Below are 21027 nucleotides of genomic sequence, written 5' to 3'. Positions count from 1 at the left end.
TGAACTTTTACAAATGGGATTGTGGTTGCCTTTAAGAAGCTGGATTCTTCCTCTTAGCTCCACTGAAATGATCTCTTACTGCTATGGAACACAGTTCCACCAAAACTATGTTCAAAGAATGGCTCATTATAATCAGAGCAAAGACTGCAGACAAGGCCATCTTGCCCCACTTCAGTGCCTGACCTCTAAATTGAGTTTCTAAAAAAAATAAATAAATTGTGCAAAAACAAATGACCTACTTTTTTTAGCATGAGTGCATCAAGCTCAAAGGACATTAAAAAATGTTTCCAACTCTTTATTTGTTCATGCATTAACAGGCTCTCAATACATTACATGAAGATATATTACTGAACATTTTATTGAGCATCCATATCAGCATAAAAGCATACAAATATATTCATATCTCTATGAAATAAGGCAGTAATCTTAAATTAAGCATATCTCTACCAGGCCAGTAAGACACTGCATGAAGAACCAGAACGTTCTTTAAGGTTTGTGTTGATATGCATAAAAACAAGATGAATAGGAAGTCACTTTGAAACACTCAGACCTCTTATCCTGATTCAGTGAGGTCACTTCAAGTATGTTAACAAACAGACTCACTCTGAAAGCATGTAAGGCTGGAAGACTCCAATGTGACGAGGTGAACACTTTAATTTTAAAAAGACTGCTTACCCTTTCTAAAAAAATCTAATAAATAAAAACCAATCAGGTCTCTAGATCTTACATTTTAAATAATGCTCTCACATTAAAATATTTAAGATGACTAGTTTGTGGTATGATGGCATCACTGTGTCAACAGTTGTGCGCTACAAATTGCATAATATTTTCTGGGTTTGGCAGAAGCTTAAGAAGCTTGGGCGCTGTGCAGCGACTACATCAATGCAAAGCAGGAACAATGTTTAAAGAAACACTGGCTGCTCTTGTCCTGTTAGGAGTCGATACGTCGAGGCAGGCATCGTCTTCAAGTGAATCTGTGAACGAACGAGAAAATTCATCAAATTTTCACAATATCTATCAGATCAACATCTATTAATTCAGACTTTTATAGCTGCTTATGTGAGCATTTCGATAATTACCGACCTCTCCAATCGCATTTGTCAGGATCTGGATGATTTTGTCATGGGGAGTTGCAACAACACTCTGCCCGTTGATTTCAATGATGCGGTGTCCAACGCGGATTCCTCCTCTTTCTGCAATACCGCCTCTCATCAGACTGCAGATCTGGAAAAATTAAGAGAAAACTTCAGATTTTCATACAAAGAAAGGAATCAGTAAATGCTTTATTCGTTCCCAACTGCCTACTGCTTGGACAGTCATCAGAATTTACATACGATGCCATCCTCGACGCTGAAGCCAAGCTGGAACTTGGGATCTGGTCTCTTTATAATCGCCATGGTGACTGGAGGACAGTGGACGATGCTGAGCTTTACATACTTTTGGCTTTTAAGGTCCTGATTGGGAAATAAGCAAATAAAAATGAAAAAGAAAACTTGTTAAATCTCATCTAAGTGCTCAATAATCTTCACAAAAGCAAAAAAATAAAATAAAATATAGAAAAATGAAAAATAAAACACGTATGTAAAAACAACCAAAGCAAACATTTTGTAAAAATAAATAAATAAACATAACAAATCATACATTTAAACTATTTGGAAGTTGCAAAGAGTATAGTTTTAAATTAGGGATGCATAAAATTAGAAAATCTTAAGGCAACGATAATTTTGGTAAATATTGCAGTGTATTATAAGCCTGGCGGTCCACGAGGTTTTACTTGCGACCCACCAGGCTAAACATCATTTAAAAATTTTTTTAATGTTTGCCTTTTCTAAGACTTCATAGTTGGTGTATGAGTTTTGTTAATGTCTTCCAATAATACATTTACAATTACCTAGTAATATTTTCCAATTTCCTGTCAACTTTCAAAATTTTTTAACCAGGAATGTTGGATGACTGTCCCAGCGCCTCTACCACCAGACTTAGCAAGTTTTCCAGGGGAAACCCTGATATTTGATGATGATATCAGGTGCCCATGTTCTACTTTCCTTTCTTTCTCATCTGTCCTTCCATCATCCTGTGACCTTTAGCATTTTGAAGAACATCATTAGTGTCCAGTGTGAAAATGTACTGAAACAAAACTCTGTTCAACTGGCTAAATATCACATCACCATGAAAAATGTTAAGTTCATTATGTTTGTAATACATTAGCCAATAATTATTCACTCCAAACAGTATATAACAGATATTGTTATTGCACATGGTTAAATTGACATGACGATATATTGCCGATATATTGTGCAGCCCTAGTTTAAATTAGTGTTTAGCTTTTAGATGTTATATGTTGAAAATGTATTTTAAAAAAGGAAAACCCTGATGGTTTTGTAACATACAAATAAAAATCTTTATTAACCGCTAAATTTAAAGACTTTTGTTTGTTGTGAGAAGCTATGTGATAAAAAAAAAAAAAAAAAAGATAATTAAACTACACAGAGTCTGAACATATTTTCCTTGGATGAGCGGAAACATCTGGTAACAGATATTATTTGGTTAGTCACCGTTATCTTTAATTTGAGCAGCATGTTTTTAGGATGACCAATAGAAGAGTTTCCAAGCTTTGGACTCGCTGAAACAAAATGATCCCATCACAGTCTGTACTGATAACATTCAATGTAGTACAAATTACTGGAGATGTCCAAACCATTTTGCCATGAAAAAACTCCATGAAAAAATATTTTTATTATTAATAATGCAAAAGTGAATTTGTTGTAATCTTTTCATTTTACCTACAATTAAACAAAAAATTACTATCTTAATACAATGAAAAAGTAATCTAACTGAATTGTTAAATATGAGATTTTCTTAAATATCTCATTAAAGTACAGTCATATAGTTTCCAAATTTTTCTAGTTGGTTGATTTCTCCAATTAATCTAGAAAAAGAAAATCAAGAAGAAGAAGAAGAAGAAGTGGATGTGAGTCACTCTTTCTTCAAATATGCTTTCTGTTTCTTCAAAACCACGTTTAATGAAGACGTCTGCTTTAGAGTAAAAGTAAGTACATTTTTGGGATTCCATTTACATTTTGTTTTAAATGAAAAGAAAAAACATGGTTAATAAAATTTTTAAAAATACTTGCATGTATTTTTTTCCATTTGAAGAATATTTTATTTTGTCAGTAAAAATCTTGTTCTATGGGTGAATGCTGCACAAAACCACTAATAATACTCCTGGTTTGTTATGTTACGGTATTTATAACTATCTGTTCAATCTAATCCAAGGTGCTAAGTTTCTATCTTACATGACCTTTGCAGCAGCAATACGAAATAATCTACGTTTGGGAAAAATTACAACTTTGTACATTGATCTGTGCTTAGAAAACATTCTTTACTGCACAATATTTTTAAATAAATGTAAATTTTACTGATTTTTTTTTAACCTCTGAACTTTTTCTTGTTGGGATTTTAAATTAAACCTGTGGTTCTAAGATCGGGTCTGATTTAAATGCCAAACTCCTAGTATTTGGATTAAGTGAAGGTAACAAGCACAAATTGTGATTTAAGGACTCAATTTATTACAAAAATAACTGAGTTGACTCTACAACTTCCAGTGTAACAGATTTTAAGACTAGAGATAATTTAAGAAAAAAAAACTTTTACCACACTGTCCAATTACAAAACAAACACAGCACTGCTCTGTGGAAGATACAGACACTAAATCCCAACTTAATAGATGTTTTGTAATCAAATATCCAGAAAATTGTAGAGTTGGCAACTCTACTAATAATAAACATCTTCATTATCTTGGCCTTCAGTACTCAGCTGTTAAAGGTGTAAGCAGAAACAAAGAAACTCCATCTCACAGACTCTACATATTGTTAGCATGCAAAGCACAAATTAACAACACTTTGACTATATTAACCAAAAGATATTACACTTCAAACTGATTTTAGCCATATTAATGTTTTACATACGCAGACACAATTAAACCAATTATCAAATGAAGAATATTGCATCACAGTGCCATCTAGAGCACAACGGAGACAATGACAGATATAAAGAAAGTCAGAAATATTTTTGTTTCTCACTCAATGTTACATAATAAAGCCAAATTATTAGTTTTAGTATCATAACAAGCTTGAGGCCTTTTTCTCTTCTTACCCGGAGGATGTTCTGGCAGGTGATGATGGGCAGACCCACCAGGCTGGTGCCGTTGACGGACATGATGCGGTCACCGATGCTGAGTTCCCCGCAGCGTTCAGCTGGACCACCATGGAGGAGGTTGGCCACCACCACGGTGGGCAGGATGGACCCCCAACCCGACTCCACCACGGCCAGACCCAGGATTTCCCCGGCAGCCTTAGTAATCCCAATCTGAACCACAAACACACACAGATTTCATAAACAAACAAAAGTATTTGCTCCTTAGCTGCTTCCGTCTGTTTGTATGGAGTGGAATTGTGGTAGGAGTGTTGGAAAGAGCAGGAGCTTCTTAAAGAGACAGAGCCCAATTTCAAGACTTCAAATCGCAAAGTCAAATTGTATACATCATGTTTGATATACCGTATTTTCCGGACTATAGAGCGCACCTCAATATAAGCCGCACCAATAAAGTTTAAAAGAAAAACTGGAAACGTGCATATACAGTACAGACCAAAAGTTTGGACACACCTTTTAATTCAATGAGTTTTCTTTATTTTCATGACTATTGACATTGTAGATTAACACTGAAGGCATCAAAACTATGAATAACACATGTGGAAATATGCACTAAACAAAAAAGTGTAAAACAACTGAAAATACCCCTTATATTCTAGTTTCTTCAAAGTAGCAACCTTTTGCTGTGATTACTGCTTTGCACACACTCTGCATTTTCTTGATGAGCTTCAAGAGGTAGTCACCTGAAATGGTTTTCACTTCATAGGTGAGCCCTGTCAGGTTAATAAGTGGGATTTCTTGCCTTATAAATAGTCATGAAAATAAAGAAAATCCATTAAATTAGAAAGGTGTGTCCAAACTTTTGGTCTGTACTGTATAATCCGTACCGGGTTACAGTATATGCCGCTAGTATCTCCGCCGCGCTTGGTTTTCCACAATTTATTAAGGACGTAGCCCTCTATCTCCAACGCCGAACCATGGATTCATTCACGCCAAGCTTACGTACAGCGGTTATCGATCTATACTGCCAGATCTTGAATTTCCCCTTGGGGATTAATAAAGTATTCATCATCATCTTCAACTTAAAAGCTGCATCATATGAACATCTTCGTGTGGTTTCCATGATAAGGGGATATGAGTTTGAAAACATTTCTCCGTCGTGCCTGCTGCTAGCATGTGCTTGTTCTAAATGAAAATGAGCACTTTCTTCTTTAATTTCAAATTTTGACTTCCAATGATTCACTTCCTGCCAAAGAGCCCCCTGGCGGTTGAAGAAAAATCCACAGAAAAGCCGCACTGGGCTATAAACCGCATGGTTCAAAGCATGGGAAAAAAGTAGCAGCTTATAATCTGAAAAATACGGTATATAACATTTATAACTATTGAAAATAACACAGTTACTTGATTGTGATATAAAATGGCTCTACGTACCTGGAAAATACATACTACTGCTCCTTTAACAGAAATAAAAGCCTGAAAACATCAGTCTTGATAATTCTTAATAACAGTCTACTCATTGAATGGGTTTATGAGTAAAACACCAGATGATGAAGTTTCAATCATTCGCTTACATCTCGAAGGTTCTGAGAGTCCGAGAAGTGGGCCAAATCTCCATTGTAAAGCTCCTGACTCTCCAGGTAGTTACTGTATTCGCCCGGTTTCAGATCGCTGGCCTTGATGCCGTTAGCCTGAAGAAACTGCTGGTAAGCCACTCCAAACGCCTGTCCGATCGCCTGAGCGATGACGTGAGCCTGTAAGGAGAGACCAGAGGGACGAGGCAAACAAGGTTCAATATTTATGCATGCAAGCAGACTGGGGCTGCAACTAATTATCAATTTAGTAATCGATTATTCTATCAATTAATCAGATTAAATAAATGGTCACATTATGCAGATTTTTCATTTAACCTCTTAATTTTACATAATATTAGAAATATGTCTGAAAAATGTAATTTTTAAATAAGAAAGAAAACGTTTTATTGCCTAAAATAAAAACATGGCCATCCTTCAGTGAATACCTGATCATTTGAAGCAAAGGATGAATCTGCAGTTAAAAAACACTTCAACATGTGAAACGTTTAGCCTTTTCCTATTGACTTAACATCAGCACAGTGTACTCCTAATCTGCTGATTATTTTTTGATTAACAAATTAATAATTGAACAGCAAAAGATGTTTAAAAAGAGATTTTGTTTTAGAACATTTTAACCTAATGTAGTTAAAACTATGTCACTTGAGAAGTGCTGGGCAGAACGCATTTATAGGCAATTGTTATTTTTTTTAATCTAAATTGTATATTTTTGGCTTAATAATTGCTCTGAATATGTTGTTCTTCCAGCAATTGGAATTTTAAAAAAATTATTAATCAATTACTAAATCAGTTGGTGATTATTTCAATAATCGATTAATCATGATTAATTGTTTCAGCTCTAAAGCAGAAGTTAAATTGGAAAAGTAAAAATAATAAAAATACATTTCACTTTCATAGAAAAAAATACAATAGAGAAAATATTTTTTCCACCTCAGAACTGAAGCAAACAAAATAGGTTCTTTACTTTGAGAGGATTTACCATCATTAGAGACGCTGCAGGTATAAGAAGAAGGGGAAACAAATGTCAGAAATTGTTTATCTGGAGTTTTAAATTTCCTACAGCTAGTTAATTGCTCAAATAAATGAAATGTTGCCATTTTTGGAAAAATGGGACAAGTGCCAGAGCATTTGATTCTCAGGGGAACCTGCTGGCTGAAACCAGGCCAGACTAAAGCTGAAAAAACCAGAACATTTGAGACTTTTACAGCTTCACTGTGCAGAGAAGGAGACGCTGGAACATTATATCGTTCTGACCGCCTGTTTACCCTGTGCTGCTCAAATCTTACAGCAACTTATTGTCACAACTGCTGGATTCCAAGCTTCAAAACAATAATCATGTAAACTTTTAAACGATTACACAGACTCACATCCTCCGAGGAGAAAACATGGCAAATCATTAGGCACTTCTTTTGAGGCGGCGATGAAGAGGAAGCAGCGTCCGCGTCCTGCCCTTTATGTTTCCTTCGCGCCATTAGGACGACAATGTCACTAATGTCTGCTATGTAGGAAATCGTCTGCAGAGAGTGATCCATCATGGCTTCCTGGGAGGAAGCTTGACATTATTAAATTATTTCAAAAAGTCTCATCCTATAAACTTAAAATTCTGACGACTTCACTTATATGGGGCAATTTTTCTGCCATAAGTCAAGAGCACATTTTCAGTCTGAAAGAAGGACTTCATGTCTTTTGTTCTCAAAACTTTTAATACCTGTGCTCAAAACTTCTGCTCTCTTTCAAATATTCACTGTCATTTCTCAAACTTTTGTCCTTGCTCGGAGAAACCAGACTTGTCCCTGCTGGGAGCAAATCTCTGCTTGCAAATCTCTCTGCTCGCTTGCAAATCATTTTCTGCTTGCTTGGAACAAAAAAGTAACGTTGCACGGCAACCTCTGAGCCAATAGAATGAAAGTGTTCTACTGGGTGCGTTTGTTTCCTTCTAGTGGGTATGCCTCTGTGGCTACTGTTGATTGTAGCAACCTGCGCCACCTATTGGATGTAGGGAGAAACAACGACCACAGTTTTCTGCTCCGGACATGTGCAAAACATATGCTAGAAGTGTGCTACTGGTCGCTAACAGCCTTCTGATATAAGGCAGGAGTTTGTCCACTCAACCAAAGAAAATGGATCCACAGAACCAGCCATGCTAGAACTTAGTCACAACATGACATCTATCTATCTTAGATAATCTATTTTATCTAATCTATATAATCTATCCAGGCACCCCCACTAAGAGGAAACAAAGGCACCCAGTATAACACTTTAGTTCTATTGGCTGAAAGGTTGCCAGGCGACTGTACTTGTTTTGTTTTGTGTGTGAGCAGAAAGAGACGAGTTTTGAGCACATAGAGAAAGGTTTGAGAAAGAACAGTGAATATTTGAAAGAGGGCAGAAGTTTTGAGTACAAGCATTACAAGTTTTGAGAACAAAAGACATGAATCCTGCTTTCAGACTGAATATGTGTGCTCTCAAATTATGGCAGAAAAATTCCCCATACGCTTACGATTCAGTTTGTCTGTAAGAAATAATCATCATAATAGACAATAAGAAACACTTGAAATATATCACTCTCAGTAATAGAAGATAAGCTTCAGTTTTTCAATTGAATTAGTTCAATAAATTAGCTGTGATCTTTAAATTCACTTTGCTGCACCTTTCTAGAGAGGTGGAAACACAGAACGGAAAACATAAAGACTTGTTATGATAAACTTTCAGCACCTGTGTGTCAGCTGTAAGCACTTTGATTCGTTTTGTGGAGATGAACAGATCCACTTCGGTCATTGGCTGGGACTCTCCCTCTGGAGCCTACAAGCAAACATACCGCAGTCAAATCCAGCAGCATCAGAACTGGACTGGTCACTACTGGAAACCCATTCATTTCTACAGGCCACACTGAAGTGCAGTCCTTCTGAATCTAATATGTTTTTATTATTCACCTTAATCCTGTCAACGGCCTCCTGAGCCTGGGTCATGCGAGCGTTTGTGGAGGGGTTCCTGTCCGATTTGAGCTGAGTGGAGCCCAAATACTTGGCTCCAAAGATAACGCCGTCCAGCAGGTCTTCAGGGTCACAAGGACCAGACACTGAAACAGCAACACATCATATCAGAAAATAACAAAAACTCAGCCTAAGAGGTCATAAAGATCTCATTAAAAGGGAAACAAAGGAAAACGAACTCACCATCTTTATAGGACGGGTGGTCATCAGAACTCTTTGAAAAGCAAATTGAAGACTCGATTAATAAATTTATGTCATACGTTTGTGAGAGGATCAAATTAAAAACAAACTGTGAAGCCAAAACCGATGGAAAGAATTTTAAAAATTAAAAATGAGTAAATTATACTAATTTGTCTGTTGTTAAGACGTAAAAATATTGACTGAAATTGAGTTGATAATTAGATAGAAACATGTTTCGCAAAGAAGTTTGGGATTCTGACAATATTGGATGGCAAAACATCAATTTGACTTGAGATTATTGCTACTCCACCTCAGAAATGAACATCCCAGTCAAGTTAATGTCTTGGTTATGTTTTAGTCATTTTCACACCGACCTGTTCCCCGTCGGCACCAGCCTCATCCTCTGGCGGCTCCTCCCCGAGCTTCATCCAGACGGGTTCGGGGTACTCGTCATCCGGGAGCGAAGCGACGGAGTCTTCCCTGCGTCGCTGACCGTTTGCGCTCTGCCTCCAGCATCTGCGAGGATCCTCCTGGCTGTAGGAAACGGAGAGCACGGCGTCGACGTTGCCAAAGAGAGGCAGGTGGGACGGATGGGCCGTAGGACCGATCTTCGTGCACTGCAGCAGTCCCAGCAGGTCTCGCTGGTGGCTTTCGGAGAAAAGCAGCCCTGTGGTTTCAGTGCTCTGAGTTACCATGGAGTGACCGCACGCTTCCTGTTCAGCCAGGCTGGAGTAGTGATAGTCTTGGCGCTCTGTGTCCCTCAACTGAAGCTGGGTGAGCAAGGCGTGAATACGGCTGTGATCCTCATCACCTGATCTCCTGTTTGAAACCTCCGCCTCTTCTTCGCTGGCCGCCTCCTCAGAAACTACGAACATCTCGTGAGTCGTTTCCTCTGCTGCTGGAACATTTGCATCTTCAACTTGAACTTCTATAGCCTGGCCTAACTCTGATGCATTTCCCAGAAGCACCTGCTGGTATGACTGGATCGGAGTCGACGAGTCTTCCCCGATCAGAGGAGGGGATCCTGACTCTCCCAGGCTGCTCAGATCCAGGAGGTCAGCAGAGGGAGGCGGGCCGGAGTCTTCCAGATCATGAGCAGAACCGGCTTCGCTGGAAGAGTCGGACCTCCAGTCCAGAGGAGGAGGAACAATTAGACTGTAGGTATCAAGGTCTTCTGCCTCTGGCACTGGAAGCACACTGATTCCCTCCACTGAGGCACCAATAACAGGGTCAAAGTCAGACAGCGGGCCATCTGCAAGCGTAGATGCAGACTGACGATCCGGGACACAGTCGGAGTCCATTTTGTGTCAAGGATAAGATGGCATTACCGAGCAGAATCCGTACTGCGATCACAATGCGGCAGAATGTCCTGGAAGGATTCCTATAAAGAAAAACACTAAAGCCGTTATAGGTGGTTATCAATAAATGAGACTATGAAAGAAAAGTACTTTTATTTCAGTAATTCAATTAAAAACTGGAAACTTATAAACACAGAGTGATATATTTCAAGCATCTATTTTTGTTAAGGTTGTGACTTACAACAGATTATGAATGTCCTCAAAGGGCCAGTAGTGGCAGAATGTGTTTATAAAACCAATTAACCTATTAAAATATTAAGAAAAGCTGTCTCTGTTTTAATTTGATTGACAAAAAAATATTTAAACACACAATTTTTTTTAAGGTTCTTTTTATGGAGTCTAGCGGGCCACATAAAAAGCTTTGGCCCCCGGGCCTTGAGTTTGACGCATGTGACTTACAGTAACTGCAACCACAAATTTCAGCTGCTCAAAGAAATGTTATATCACATAACTCCAATTAGTCTGAAGACTGGTGACCTGTCTGTTGTTCACATGTAAGCATGTCATGACTGTCAAGAGCAACTATCTTCATTAAGAAGCCTCCTCTGATTTGTTGGAACACTGACTGCTACCAGATTTCCTACCTGCACAGCATAACCTCCACAACTCTTTGAATATACTTAGATGACATTTAATTTCCTTTTAGGATAATTAAAGTATTTTTGAACTGAGTTGAAAATGAGTAACTTTTTTTATTGAATTACTGCAATAAAGTATTTTTCATTTTATCATTTATTAAGATGCACCAGTATATCGTTTGTGACACAAAATAATAATAATTATCGATTGCGTAACTAATAACTGCTATACAGATATAGTTAATGAAATAAACAGTAAAATGAGATGAGTTTCACTGTAAAAGCACAAGAAGAAGGCTTCAAATAAACACTGTGCTTCTGGTGAAATACATAATTCTTCATATAAGTAAGGGGAAAACAATTTGATTTAAAACTAATACAAGTAGAACTCCTTTTAAGTCTACAACCAGTTTAACTGAAGTAGCATTATTACTAGCTAGATGCTAACTGCTCCACTTTACAGTATTTACCTTAGTAGACAGCTGCTGTAATGAAAGCTAAAACAATGAACACATAAAACACCATAACGGCTATAAAAATAGTTCTCACCGGATGTCCAAAATCTTTCTCGCCTCCTTTGTGTCCAGATAGACACAACTGTCGCTGCCACGATCGATGAGTCGACGTGTTTAGGAATTTGAACCCTCTCCACAACTTCTGTGCATACTTTTTCCGTCATACTATTGACATCAGTAATTCTGACATAAGTAGCAATTTAACGGAATGCTTCACTATTGTTCTGTTTTTTTCCGAGTAAATCGGACTAACTTTAAAAGCTACTGCTGCTGTCGAGTGACTGCTTTTATTTATTGGCCAGGACTATGCTGCTGCGGCGTTCAAGTTCCCCAGCTTCCCAAATAATCCTTACAAATTCTGTCTCGTTACCCATTTTATATACGTACGTAGTTAAATTTATACAGAAAGCCAACGAGTTTTTTATTAAGTTGCATTTAACTAGCATTAGAGAGTAGATATAAAGCATAATATCTCATGTGAGCAATAGTTCCTCAGATTGAAACTTTACTTACGAGCCGCATCAAATGCAACAGCGACATACGTCAACCGCTCTGCGTCCAAGCCCCGATTAATCAAATGTCGATATTTCGATTAAGAAAGTCAAGACCTATTTTATTTTGTTTTTTTATTTTTGGTATAATTCGCTGTTAGTTGAATATAATGTTGCGTACATAGTTACCCTTTCATTTTGGTGTGAAAAACTTTTACCGCATACTCAGTAATTCTTTGAATATAAGTATCTTTCTGCTTCCAATATTGGAAAAAACGTTTTCTGTTTTTTCTGTATCTATTTCAGGTAGACAGAAGTAGACTAAAGAAAAAAATCTCAATCTATTTATCTTGAAAAAGTTTGAAATATCAGTCTTCTTCGGTTAGTAATCCCCAAAACACACACATAACGAAACAAAACAGAACAAGTGATTTTTGTTTAATTTTAAAAAAATAATTTATTAATAAACATGGATTAAATTTTGTCATTAAGTCAAAATAACATTGCATATTTACCTGTCATGTTTTTTACTCGTTTTTCCATGCAAAACATCTATTTTTGCAATTATCTGAACTTATAAAGACGACTCAAAGATCTGAAATGTTGTCCACATCAGCTCATTTTGCTCAATAATACATTCATCTAAATAAAACCATTCAGCTGCTCCACATTGTTTGCGGTTTGTAAATGTCTGAAGCATTATTAAAACAGAGCTGTCAGAAATATCGCTCCCTTACATATTTTTTTCCGTTTTCCTCTTTTTCCTCATAAATTTTAATATTTGAAACAACTGACCAAATACAGATTGTGGTTTTCAAAAAAAAAAAACCTCCTTGTTAAATCATAAGTTGTCATTAATCAAATTATTGGGAAACACAGGTTTCCAATTTCACCAGCAACCTACGAAGAATCTAAAATCAACAAATAAACAGAATCAGCCAGACAACATGACGGTCTCCAAAAGGAAACAAGTCATGCTTTGATCTACATAAATAAAAGCACAGAAGAGAAACAAAATTTCCAAATATATTTAAAATGTAAACTAATCTCATAATTTCAAAAACATTTCAGGTAGCTAACACTTTCTGTATTCTCCTACAAAAAGTAGTAAGACTGTAGCTATAGGAGACAGGAGTAGAAATTAATCTAAACAGATGATCTGATCAAATCAAAAAGCTGTTCATAATCCAGTTAATTAGCATCTCCTCCTGATTGTGAAGACAACACTGTACTGTCTGACAGCTCACTGCTGCTGGTATTGATCTGAATCAAACCAATAAGAGAGGAGGTGGTGCCCAGCAAGCCCACCAGCCAGCTGGGGAATCGTCCTGCCCACAGGAAGCCTGGCGGCATCCAGTGAACGGCATTACTGAGGTCCGCCATGCTGCTGAGGATGGACAGCATCTCCGCTTGTATCTGCCTGTGGAAGTCAGACCGTCTGCAGGAGAAAGCAGATTTACTGAGCATCGGAGAATAGTATATTTCTAATACAGAGTGATGTCTTACCCTGTTAGTTTGGAAGAAAACATAAATAAGACAGGATGACAAACAAATAGACTGACTATTTAAATAGTCAGTCTGGAAGCATAATAAAGCAAATGTCATTGAAATAAAAAAAATTTAATATGCTAAATAAACACCTGCTGCCTCCTTCGCCTCTCTGGTGTTTCTTCAGCTTCTTCCTGAGCAACAGCAGAACTCGAAACGATCTGGAGAAATAAAGATTTGAACTAAAACTCTCATTTGAGTCTTTTCACAATATTTTTGTACTTCAACAACTTTCTTTATTTAGCTCATGCTTTCATGACCGGCCCACCAGATCAGATCTATATGTTGCAGTTAACAATAGTCATCTCACTGTTGGCAACTCATCAACTTTCTTCCAACATTTGGCAACATTTTAGACAAAAAAAAATGGTATCGGCCAAAATTGGAATCAGCAGGTCAGGATTTTGAATAGATCGGTAATTGGCCAGAAAACTGCAATCGGTGCACCCCTAATAATTATATACCATTACAAAACTTTGGGTTAAAATACACACCAACAGGTTGGATTCAAACCTACAACTTTCGATTTGCACAATACCAACTCTACCTACTTAGCCACCACCACACTGTTTGTTGGTATAAAATCTACAACAAACTACAAATCTTTTTTCTACAGAAATCAGTTCATTTAGCTAATTTTATTAAAGTAACATATGCTTAGTTTGTTGCTAAACATATAAATATAAAAAATATATATTTTTTTGCAATAATAAAAATTAAACATATTTTGTGGTAGTTTTGAAGTAGTTTCAACTTGAAATTTTCAGCCCCCTGGGCAAAAAGTTTGGACACCACCAGTATAGTCAGTGGATGGAAGAACAGATGCAGATAACTCAGCTGATGTGTGCAGATGTCTCACCTGAGGATCCCCAGCAACAACGAGGTTCCCCACAGCACTGTGCTGAACAGCCACCACTTATCAGACCTCACTTTGATCAGCTCTGCGTCTGCGGCCCAAGCAATATGTTCACACGGATAGTACAGCTGGTCAGCCAAGTTCGTAAGCACCGATATCCAGCGGATGCCTGCATCCTCCTCCTGAAACAAGAATCTGGTCAGTATCAACAGGAAAGACGGGACTTGTGCGGACATGTAAGCAACATTTGTTATGAATCACCGAAGCACCAAGTCCATAGCTGTGGGAGTACGCCAGCATGGAGAGATCATCAAACAGCCTCAGCACCGTCCTGCAGTGGCTGAGCTGAGCAGAAAACAGAAGCAAACTTTTCCCGAGTCGCTGAGATGACACATCTGCTGCTGCTGCTTTCCGGGTAAGAGCTCCTCCGACCAGCTGAGAGCCATAACAGAACGTCCTGATCTGCAGGCAAAAGGTTAAAAAAAATAATTAACGGATGAAAGTCACAAAATTCTGATTATATTTATAAAAAATAACACCAAGTAGAAAAATATTAATAGAATTTTACAACACCATAGCTGGGAAGTAGTTTACTTGAGTAACTTTTTGGAAAAAATTTACTATTACTTTTTTTTTTTTTACTTTTACTTTAGTAATTTTATTTATGAAATACTGCTACTCTTACTCTTTCTACAATTTCTTAATACTCTACTGACTGGGTGTAACTTCACTAAATGAAGAGCAAGTTTGTTTCAACCAAAAATTCACCAGACAGACACACACCTGCAGTTTTTGTCAAAGTTTCATAAATTTTATATTGAAAGAAACAAACGTTACCATAAGGCGCTATGCAAATCAAAATCCCATAAAAACGCATGGTCAATTCAATCCGTCATACACACTGATTCAAAGTCACAGTTTTTGCTAAAATTACTGGGGTAAAATGCATTAAACCACTCACAACAAAATAAATAACTACATTATTCCCTGCAGATGTATCCGACTCGGTGTTTTCACAGCCTTTGGATAAAAACGAGGTTTAATGAAGACTCACAACTTTATCTCTTCCTCTGTATGTCTCTAGCAGTCGGACGAGAGACTCCACAGGCTGCTGCATGTCCGATTACACGGTGCCACGGGCACACTGTGATAAATAAATACACTCTAATTTGATTTAGTTTCTGCAGAACATTTTAGCTTTTGCTGCACGCATATGACAGCCTCGGCACCTAAATGCACCAACATCCAGCTGGACTTTGAAACAGGAACTACTTCAGACAGACCAGAGCAAATGATCTTCGATTTGTGTAAGGCAAGATTTCTGCAACCAGTTAGAGGAGGAGTCTATTTTAACACTCTGGACCAAATCACAGGCACGAAAATGAGCAAATGATTGGTTCAAGTGGGTTTGCAAGTTGATTGGAGAAAAGCATTTAGTTGACTTTTGGATTGAGGCTATGTAACTTAAAATTATAATATTTATTAATAATGATAATATTTAAAATCATGAAAACTATTAGAAAAATACAAACATTAAATAATCACATGTGGTATTAATAATACAAACAGTAACACTACAACAGTGACGTGCGATCAGGGGAGGCAATAATAATAATACTCTATTATTATTATTATTATTATTATTATTATTACTACTACTACTACTACTATTACTACTACTATTATTATTGTTACAATTATTATTATTATTATTACTACTACTACTACTACTATTACTACTACTACTATTATTATTGTTACAATTATTATTATTATTATTATTATTATTATTACAGCTATACCAACTGCAGAAAATATTAAATTTGCCTCAGTAATTACCAAAATTTTTATTAAAATAAACATATATTACTGAGAAAACTAAAACTATTCAGTTGAATGCTAACTTTCGTTCTTCTTGTCATTCAGAGTTGAACAAGCCACTCACAATATGGCGGAATGACTGACATACGCATCGATGGCGTCTCTCACCAGTATGACGTCTGACTCCATTCTTGTCTGGTGAACGACAAGTGTGGTTTACCCAAGCCATCCAGCGGTGGTTACGTAAATAGTTCCCGTCATGCTGTTCGCACGTACCTCACCAAAAGCCAGTTCAGAGGACCGGGGAGGAGGAGGCGGAGGCGAACAGCTGAAGATCCCCGAATGACTCCTGTAGCGGATTTACCAAGCAGGTGACGGCGGGGAGTGAACACAAACACAGCAGCGTCATTAGACGTTATGTCCGCTTTCAAAAAATATCTTACATCTGGTCCACGAATATCTTTGGGTTTTCCAAACGCTTTGTTTTGTCGAGAGGGATTCTGGTGTCCACCGGGCGATGACGGCGGCCACGGCCACTCCGCGGGTGATGAGAGACCGGCTGCTGAAGGCCATCGACGGCCAGAGCAACGTGAGTTTTTTAAAGTTTTACAGCACAGGAAACAGAATGGGGACGGGGTAAATTATAGGCTCTGAGACCCACTGTGTCAAAAGTTACTCCATTTAATGAATGTGGAGCTTTATGAAGTGTTGCATTTCTGTTTTAATTGCTTTGTTTTCTTCAGCAATATGCTCCCCGTCCATTGTCCAGTCTATTTTTAATGTTTTTGAAGCAAAAATAACAATAAAAACAAATTGACTCAATCGACTCATTTCAAGTTGCGTTTCCAAAAAAAAAAAAAAAAATTTAAAGAAAAATTTGGTCCATATAATGTTTAATTATTTTCAGATCTTATTAGGTTGACAAGAGATAACGTCCTAAAGCAATGTTTTGTGTGTTTTATTTTGTAATGACATTTCAGGGCAATAAATACAAGAACAAACACTAAGAAAAGATTTTCTACTTGTAAGAGCTGCTGTTGCTCTGACCACCGTAAATTCATCCAAATCCTGATCATTATTTTCTTAATATCCCTGTTGTTTCTGTTTTATTATTTATATTTATTTGCATTAAAATGTTTTTACATTTTGCCGCCTCTGCAAGAAAAGAAAAGGAGATGGTTCAAAAAAATAAGCACAGTCATGTTCATAATTCGTTGATTTCAAAATGATGATATGAAATGCAAGTGATCATGCATTCAACCAAAACCAAACAACAAAAGCAATACATAATAATTCAAGAATTATATTTGTTAAAAATACCTGTATTTATAAAAAGTGATTATGTGCAGGAACTCTAAGTGTCTATGATGCTGTTATAATTACATAACATGGGGACTTCCTGCTGTTTTTACTTGTGCTCTCCACCAGTCTAACTCTAATATTAATAATTAAACAACAATGATATCATTGGTATTTTTACATGTGCTGCATTATTCTTTTTTGATGCTTTGCTCTTAATTTCCAGGTTGAGGTTACCTTAAATCACTATGTTTGTTATCAGTAATAATATTTTACACCTTTCTGATAAATAAACCTCCTTTCTAACACAATGTTTAGGGTTTTATTTAAATCTTTATGCTTCTCTCTGCTAGTAAGATAATATTTGCATGTTCTTGTCTTTGCTAGTCACATTGAGCCTGAAACCAGTATCGGTACATATTTTCATGAAATGCAGGTGTACATTTGAGACTCTATGCAAATGAATGTTTGTCCTAATGACCCCTGTTTTCCCTCTGTAGTCCATTGACCTGTTGGTGAATGTCAATAAATTAGTATACAATCAGAAACTTTTTTGTTTTTTCAGTTCAAAAATTTGTAAAATGATATATACACGGTATATACAGAGTTTATTTCTGATTGTTTTGATTAATCTGGTTCAAATGATCCATCATTTTCAGGTTTTTGAAACTGATGGCTCACAATTTCATTAGAAACTCCTGTATTACATTGTAAACCTTTGTCTTCTGAGCAGATACGCAACATGGTGGTGGTTGTGGAAGTGATTTCCAGTTTGGAGAAATACTCTATCACCAAAGAAGTACTGGAGGTATGTTAAAATCCAAAAAATCTGATTAAAACAACTCTTTTGGAAGTCAAATTACATCTGCGATGTTTTGGTTGTAGGAGACGCGCCTTGGGAAGCTAATTAATGACATCCGGAAAAAAACTCAGAACGAGGATCTTGCAAAAAGAGCCAAGAAGCTCCTTCGGACCTGGCAGAAGCTAATCGACCCAGGTCAGGGTGGCTTGGTGTCCAAAGAACTCACTGGTGCATCTTGGTCTTCCAAAGGCAGCATTCACCCCTGCTCCTCTCCTCCAGCTTTGAGCAAAACAGGCTCAGAGTTAAAGGCCAGAAGTGACTTCAACAACTGCTCTCCAAATCCTGAACCGATAAGCAACAGGAAACGTAGATGTGACAAGAAAGAGGGTCAAACAAAGAAACCCAAAGTCGCCCATGATGATATAAAACAGCAGCCATCTAATGGACTTGGTGGGAGTTTTAAAATTCCTGCAAATACTAATGCACACCAACCATCAGACAAGGATGCATCTAAATATCTGGACAATAGTAAGTCAAATGAAGTTCCTATTCACGCTGTCAAACCTCATCCAAGTGCCTCTGTGTATAGCAACCCTGCTAACACGCTTATGCAACAGCAGGTTAGATGGGATAAACATCAAACTAGAAGCCCCGGTTGTCTGTTGCAACATCCTGAGAGTCTAAAGCAAGAAGCTGTAATAAAAAAACCACAAAGTAGTGAAAATCCAGGTGTGAAGGTGGAGGAATCTGTTCAGTCACTTAATGTTCACACAAACCACTCAGGGTCTGCAAATTTGGAGTTTCAAAGCAGGACTTCAAGTTTGGATGATGAGACTATTATTAATGATGCTGTGAACAAGAAAAGAGAAAAATACAGGGCTAAAGATTATGTTGTGAACCTGAATGACCCAATTACAGAAGACAAAAGCAAACCAGTGAGGTTAAAAGACAGAAGGATCACATTTGATCCATCAACAGGACAAATTAAACGCACCTGCCCTAAGGAGTCTTCGGAAGAGCAGGAAGTCTCTGAACTCCAGCTGAAGTCGAATCAACCCATTCCTCCCAGTCCATTCCAGCAGATGGACTGGAAAGAACTGTCAAGGAGCGAAATAATCCAGTCGTACCTCACCCAGCAGAGCAACATCCTGTCGTCATCTGGTGCACCCACACCTGGAGCCAACCTTTTCATGTCGGAGGTTTGCAAAAGAGCGGATCACCAGAAGAGGAATACCACAGAAACGTCCATACTGGTATCAGACCATCATGTCAAAGAGTTACCTGGAGTTAGCAGAGAAATCAGCAGTGAAGACCTGACCCGATTACAGAGGCGGCGTTGGTCCGGAGTTAACGGGTGTTACGACACCAAGGGGAACTGGTACGACTGGACAGAGTGCATCTCTCTAGATCCACATGGAGATGAGAGCAGACTGAACATTTTGCCCTACGTCTGCCTGGACTGAAACTTGGTTCAGCTTGGAAGTAAATTAAATGTTCAAGTCTACAAAATGTGGCATGTTGGGAAAATTTTAGGAAAATTATAGCTTATTTGTGCTGGATGTTACATTCAGCTTTTATTTTGTATTTTCATTTTGTAAAATATCCTGTTTTCTTGTTGGCATTTGATAACCGTATTATGAGAATTTATAAGACATTTTCAGAAATCATTAACGACACACAAATACTTTAATACTTAATTTGTCCAAAATTAATCTCATGCTGTTGTGTTTAGGACTGTTTCATTTGCAACTGTACAGCATTAATTAAGAGCGTTCACGGCATTTTTGACCACCTGAATACAGTTCAAGTGAATTACAAATTTCCAGGCAACAGATGTACGTTTTCACAAATAAATTACAACATTTTTTAAAATGGAAAATCTTTGATACAACACAAAGCATTTGTCCTTTATTAATCATGTTTTACTTGCTTTCAATTTCTTTTTTATTATAAGTAGGACCGTAACTATCCACTGAGTTGTGTTATAAATAAAGTGAGTTCTGTTGTGAGTGGGGGTTTTGTGTTTTGTGTGGGGTTTCCATCTCCTTCCACGTGTTCAGGTTCTCCACCAGATGGAGCCTTGGAGCTGCTGTCACCAGAGGGCGGACCTGCTATTATCACACACGCTGCAGACAATCTGTCATTTTCCTGGCTTTAAGAGTCCTTCGACGCCTGAATGTTCACCTGTAATGGTACTCTAGCCACACAGTTTGCCTTATCTGAGTTTTCTCTAGTTCTTCGTAGATTGTTTTTGTGCTTACCCCTCTGATCTCATTCCAAGGTTTTCATGGCAAGACCTGAGCTCCACTTCCAGTGTCCTTTGGGTATCTCTCACGAGTCTCACGATCATCTGACCTTTTTCCTGGTTCCTACCTCCATGACTGACGTCCTACTAGCTCCTCTTCTTCAAGCACCTGCGTTACTTGTCCGCCCTCCAACCTCACCACCATCCAGCAGCTTCCACAAGTATTCACTCATCTGGACCAAGCCCCACTCAAGCCCAAAACTGGATCTCTTCCAATTTCTTCCCCTTCCCCTGGTAGACCATCATCTTCATCATCAGTAAGAACCAGATTGTTTTCACCAGCACTATTGTGACTGCTCTGCTGCCCACTCACCTCTCTAATTACTCTGCTTCCAGTATTCCTGTCTTCCCCAAGTCTCCAGTCAAAAAAAAAAAACAGCCCACAGAAGACCCATTCATTCATAACTGTTTATTTATTCAATAAAACTTTTTTCACTTTTCATTTTGCCTCCCGACAGTGTTCTGCATGTGGGCAAAAAGCCTTCCAAAAACCATGACAAGTTTGAGTGTTTTACAAGAAAAAGAGACTCAAAAATATAA

General features: G+C 37.7%; 3 protein-coding genes across 6 annotated transcripts; 1 reads left to right on the top strand and 2 right to left on the bottom strand.

The window, feature by feature from the left end:
* Positions 1-279: 279 nt before the first annotated feature.
* Positions 280-11866, bottom strand: LOC116726347 (amyloid-beta A4 precursor protein-binding family A member 3). Its single transcript, XM_032573034.1, has 11 exons — positions 11400-11866; positions 9289-10295; positions 8918-8948; positions 8675-8820; positions 8457-8543; positions 7109-7282; positions 5724-5903; positions 4156-4368; positions 1335-1454; positions 1084-1224; positions 280-974 (listed from the first exon to the last, which is right to left on the bottom strand). The coding sequence occupies exons 2-11, from the start codon at positions 10213-10215 to the stop codon at positions 903-905; spliced, it is 2091 nt and encodes a 696-aa protein (XP_032428925.1). The 5' UTR covers positions 10216-10295; positions 11400-11866; the 3' UTR covers positions 280-902.
* A 427-nt stretch (positions 11867-12293) lies between these two features.
* Positions 12294-16490, bottom strand: pex11g (peroxisomal biogenesis factor 11 gamma). Its single transcript, XM_032571760.1, is given in 7 exon segments — positions 12294-13294; positions 13497-13565; positions 14264-14442; positions 14522-14722; positions 16358-16392; positions 16395-16460; positions 16463-16490. Coding segments are annotated over 7 exon segments (825 nt in total). The 3' UTR covers positions 12294-13047.
* Positions 16460-20929, top strand: LOC116725594 (mediator of RNA polymerase II transcription subunit 26). 4 transcript variants are annotated; one of them, XR_004340426.1, is made up of 5 exons: positions 16460-16670; positions 18114-18188; positions 18266-20374; positions 20464-20721; positions 20824-20929. XR_004340426.1 is itself a non-coding variant. In XM_032571757.1 (3 exons), the coding sequence occupies exons 1-3, from the start codon at positions 16599-16601 to the stop codon at positions 19643-19645; spliced, it is 1527 nt and encodes a 508-aa protein (XP_032427648.1). In that variant the 5' UTR covers positions 16460-16598; the 3' UTR covers positions 19646-20863. The 4 variants fall into 4 exon arrangements, 1 of the variants encoding a protein (XP_032427648.1); XR_004340425.1 differs by having other exon boundaries at positions 20464-20744; XR_004340424.1 differs by having other exon boundaries at positions 20464-20863.
* The last annotated feature ends 98 nt before the right edge of the window (positions 20930-21027 follow it).

Source organism: Xiphophorus hellerii, chromosome 9, assembly GCF_003331165.1.
Source record: "Xiphophorus hellerii strain 12219 chromosome 9, Xiphophorus_hellerii-4.1, whole genome shotgun sequence".
Lineage (NCBI taxonomy): Eukaryota > Metazoa > Chordata > Actinopteri > Cyprinodontiformes > Poeciliidae > Xiphophorus > Xiphophorus hellerii.
The sequence above is the reverse complement of the archived record's forward strand: the minus strand, read 5'-3'. Positions and strand labels throughout refer to the sequence as shown.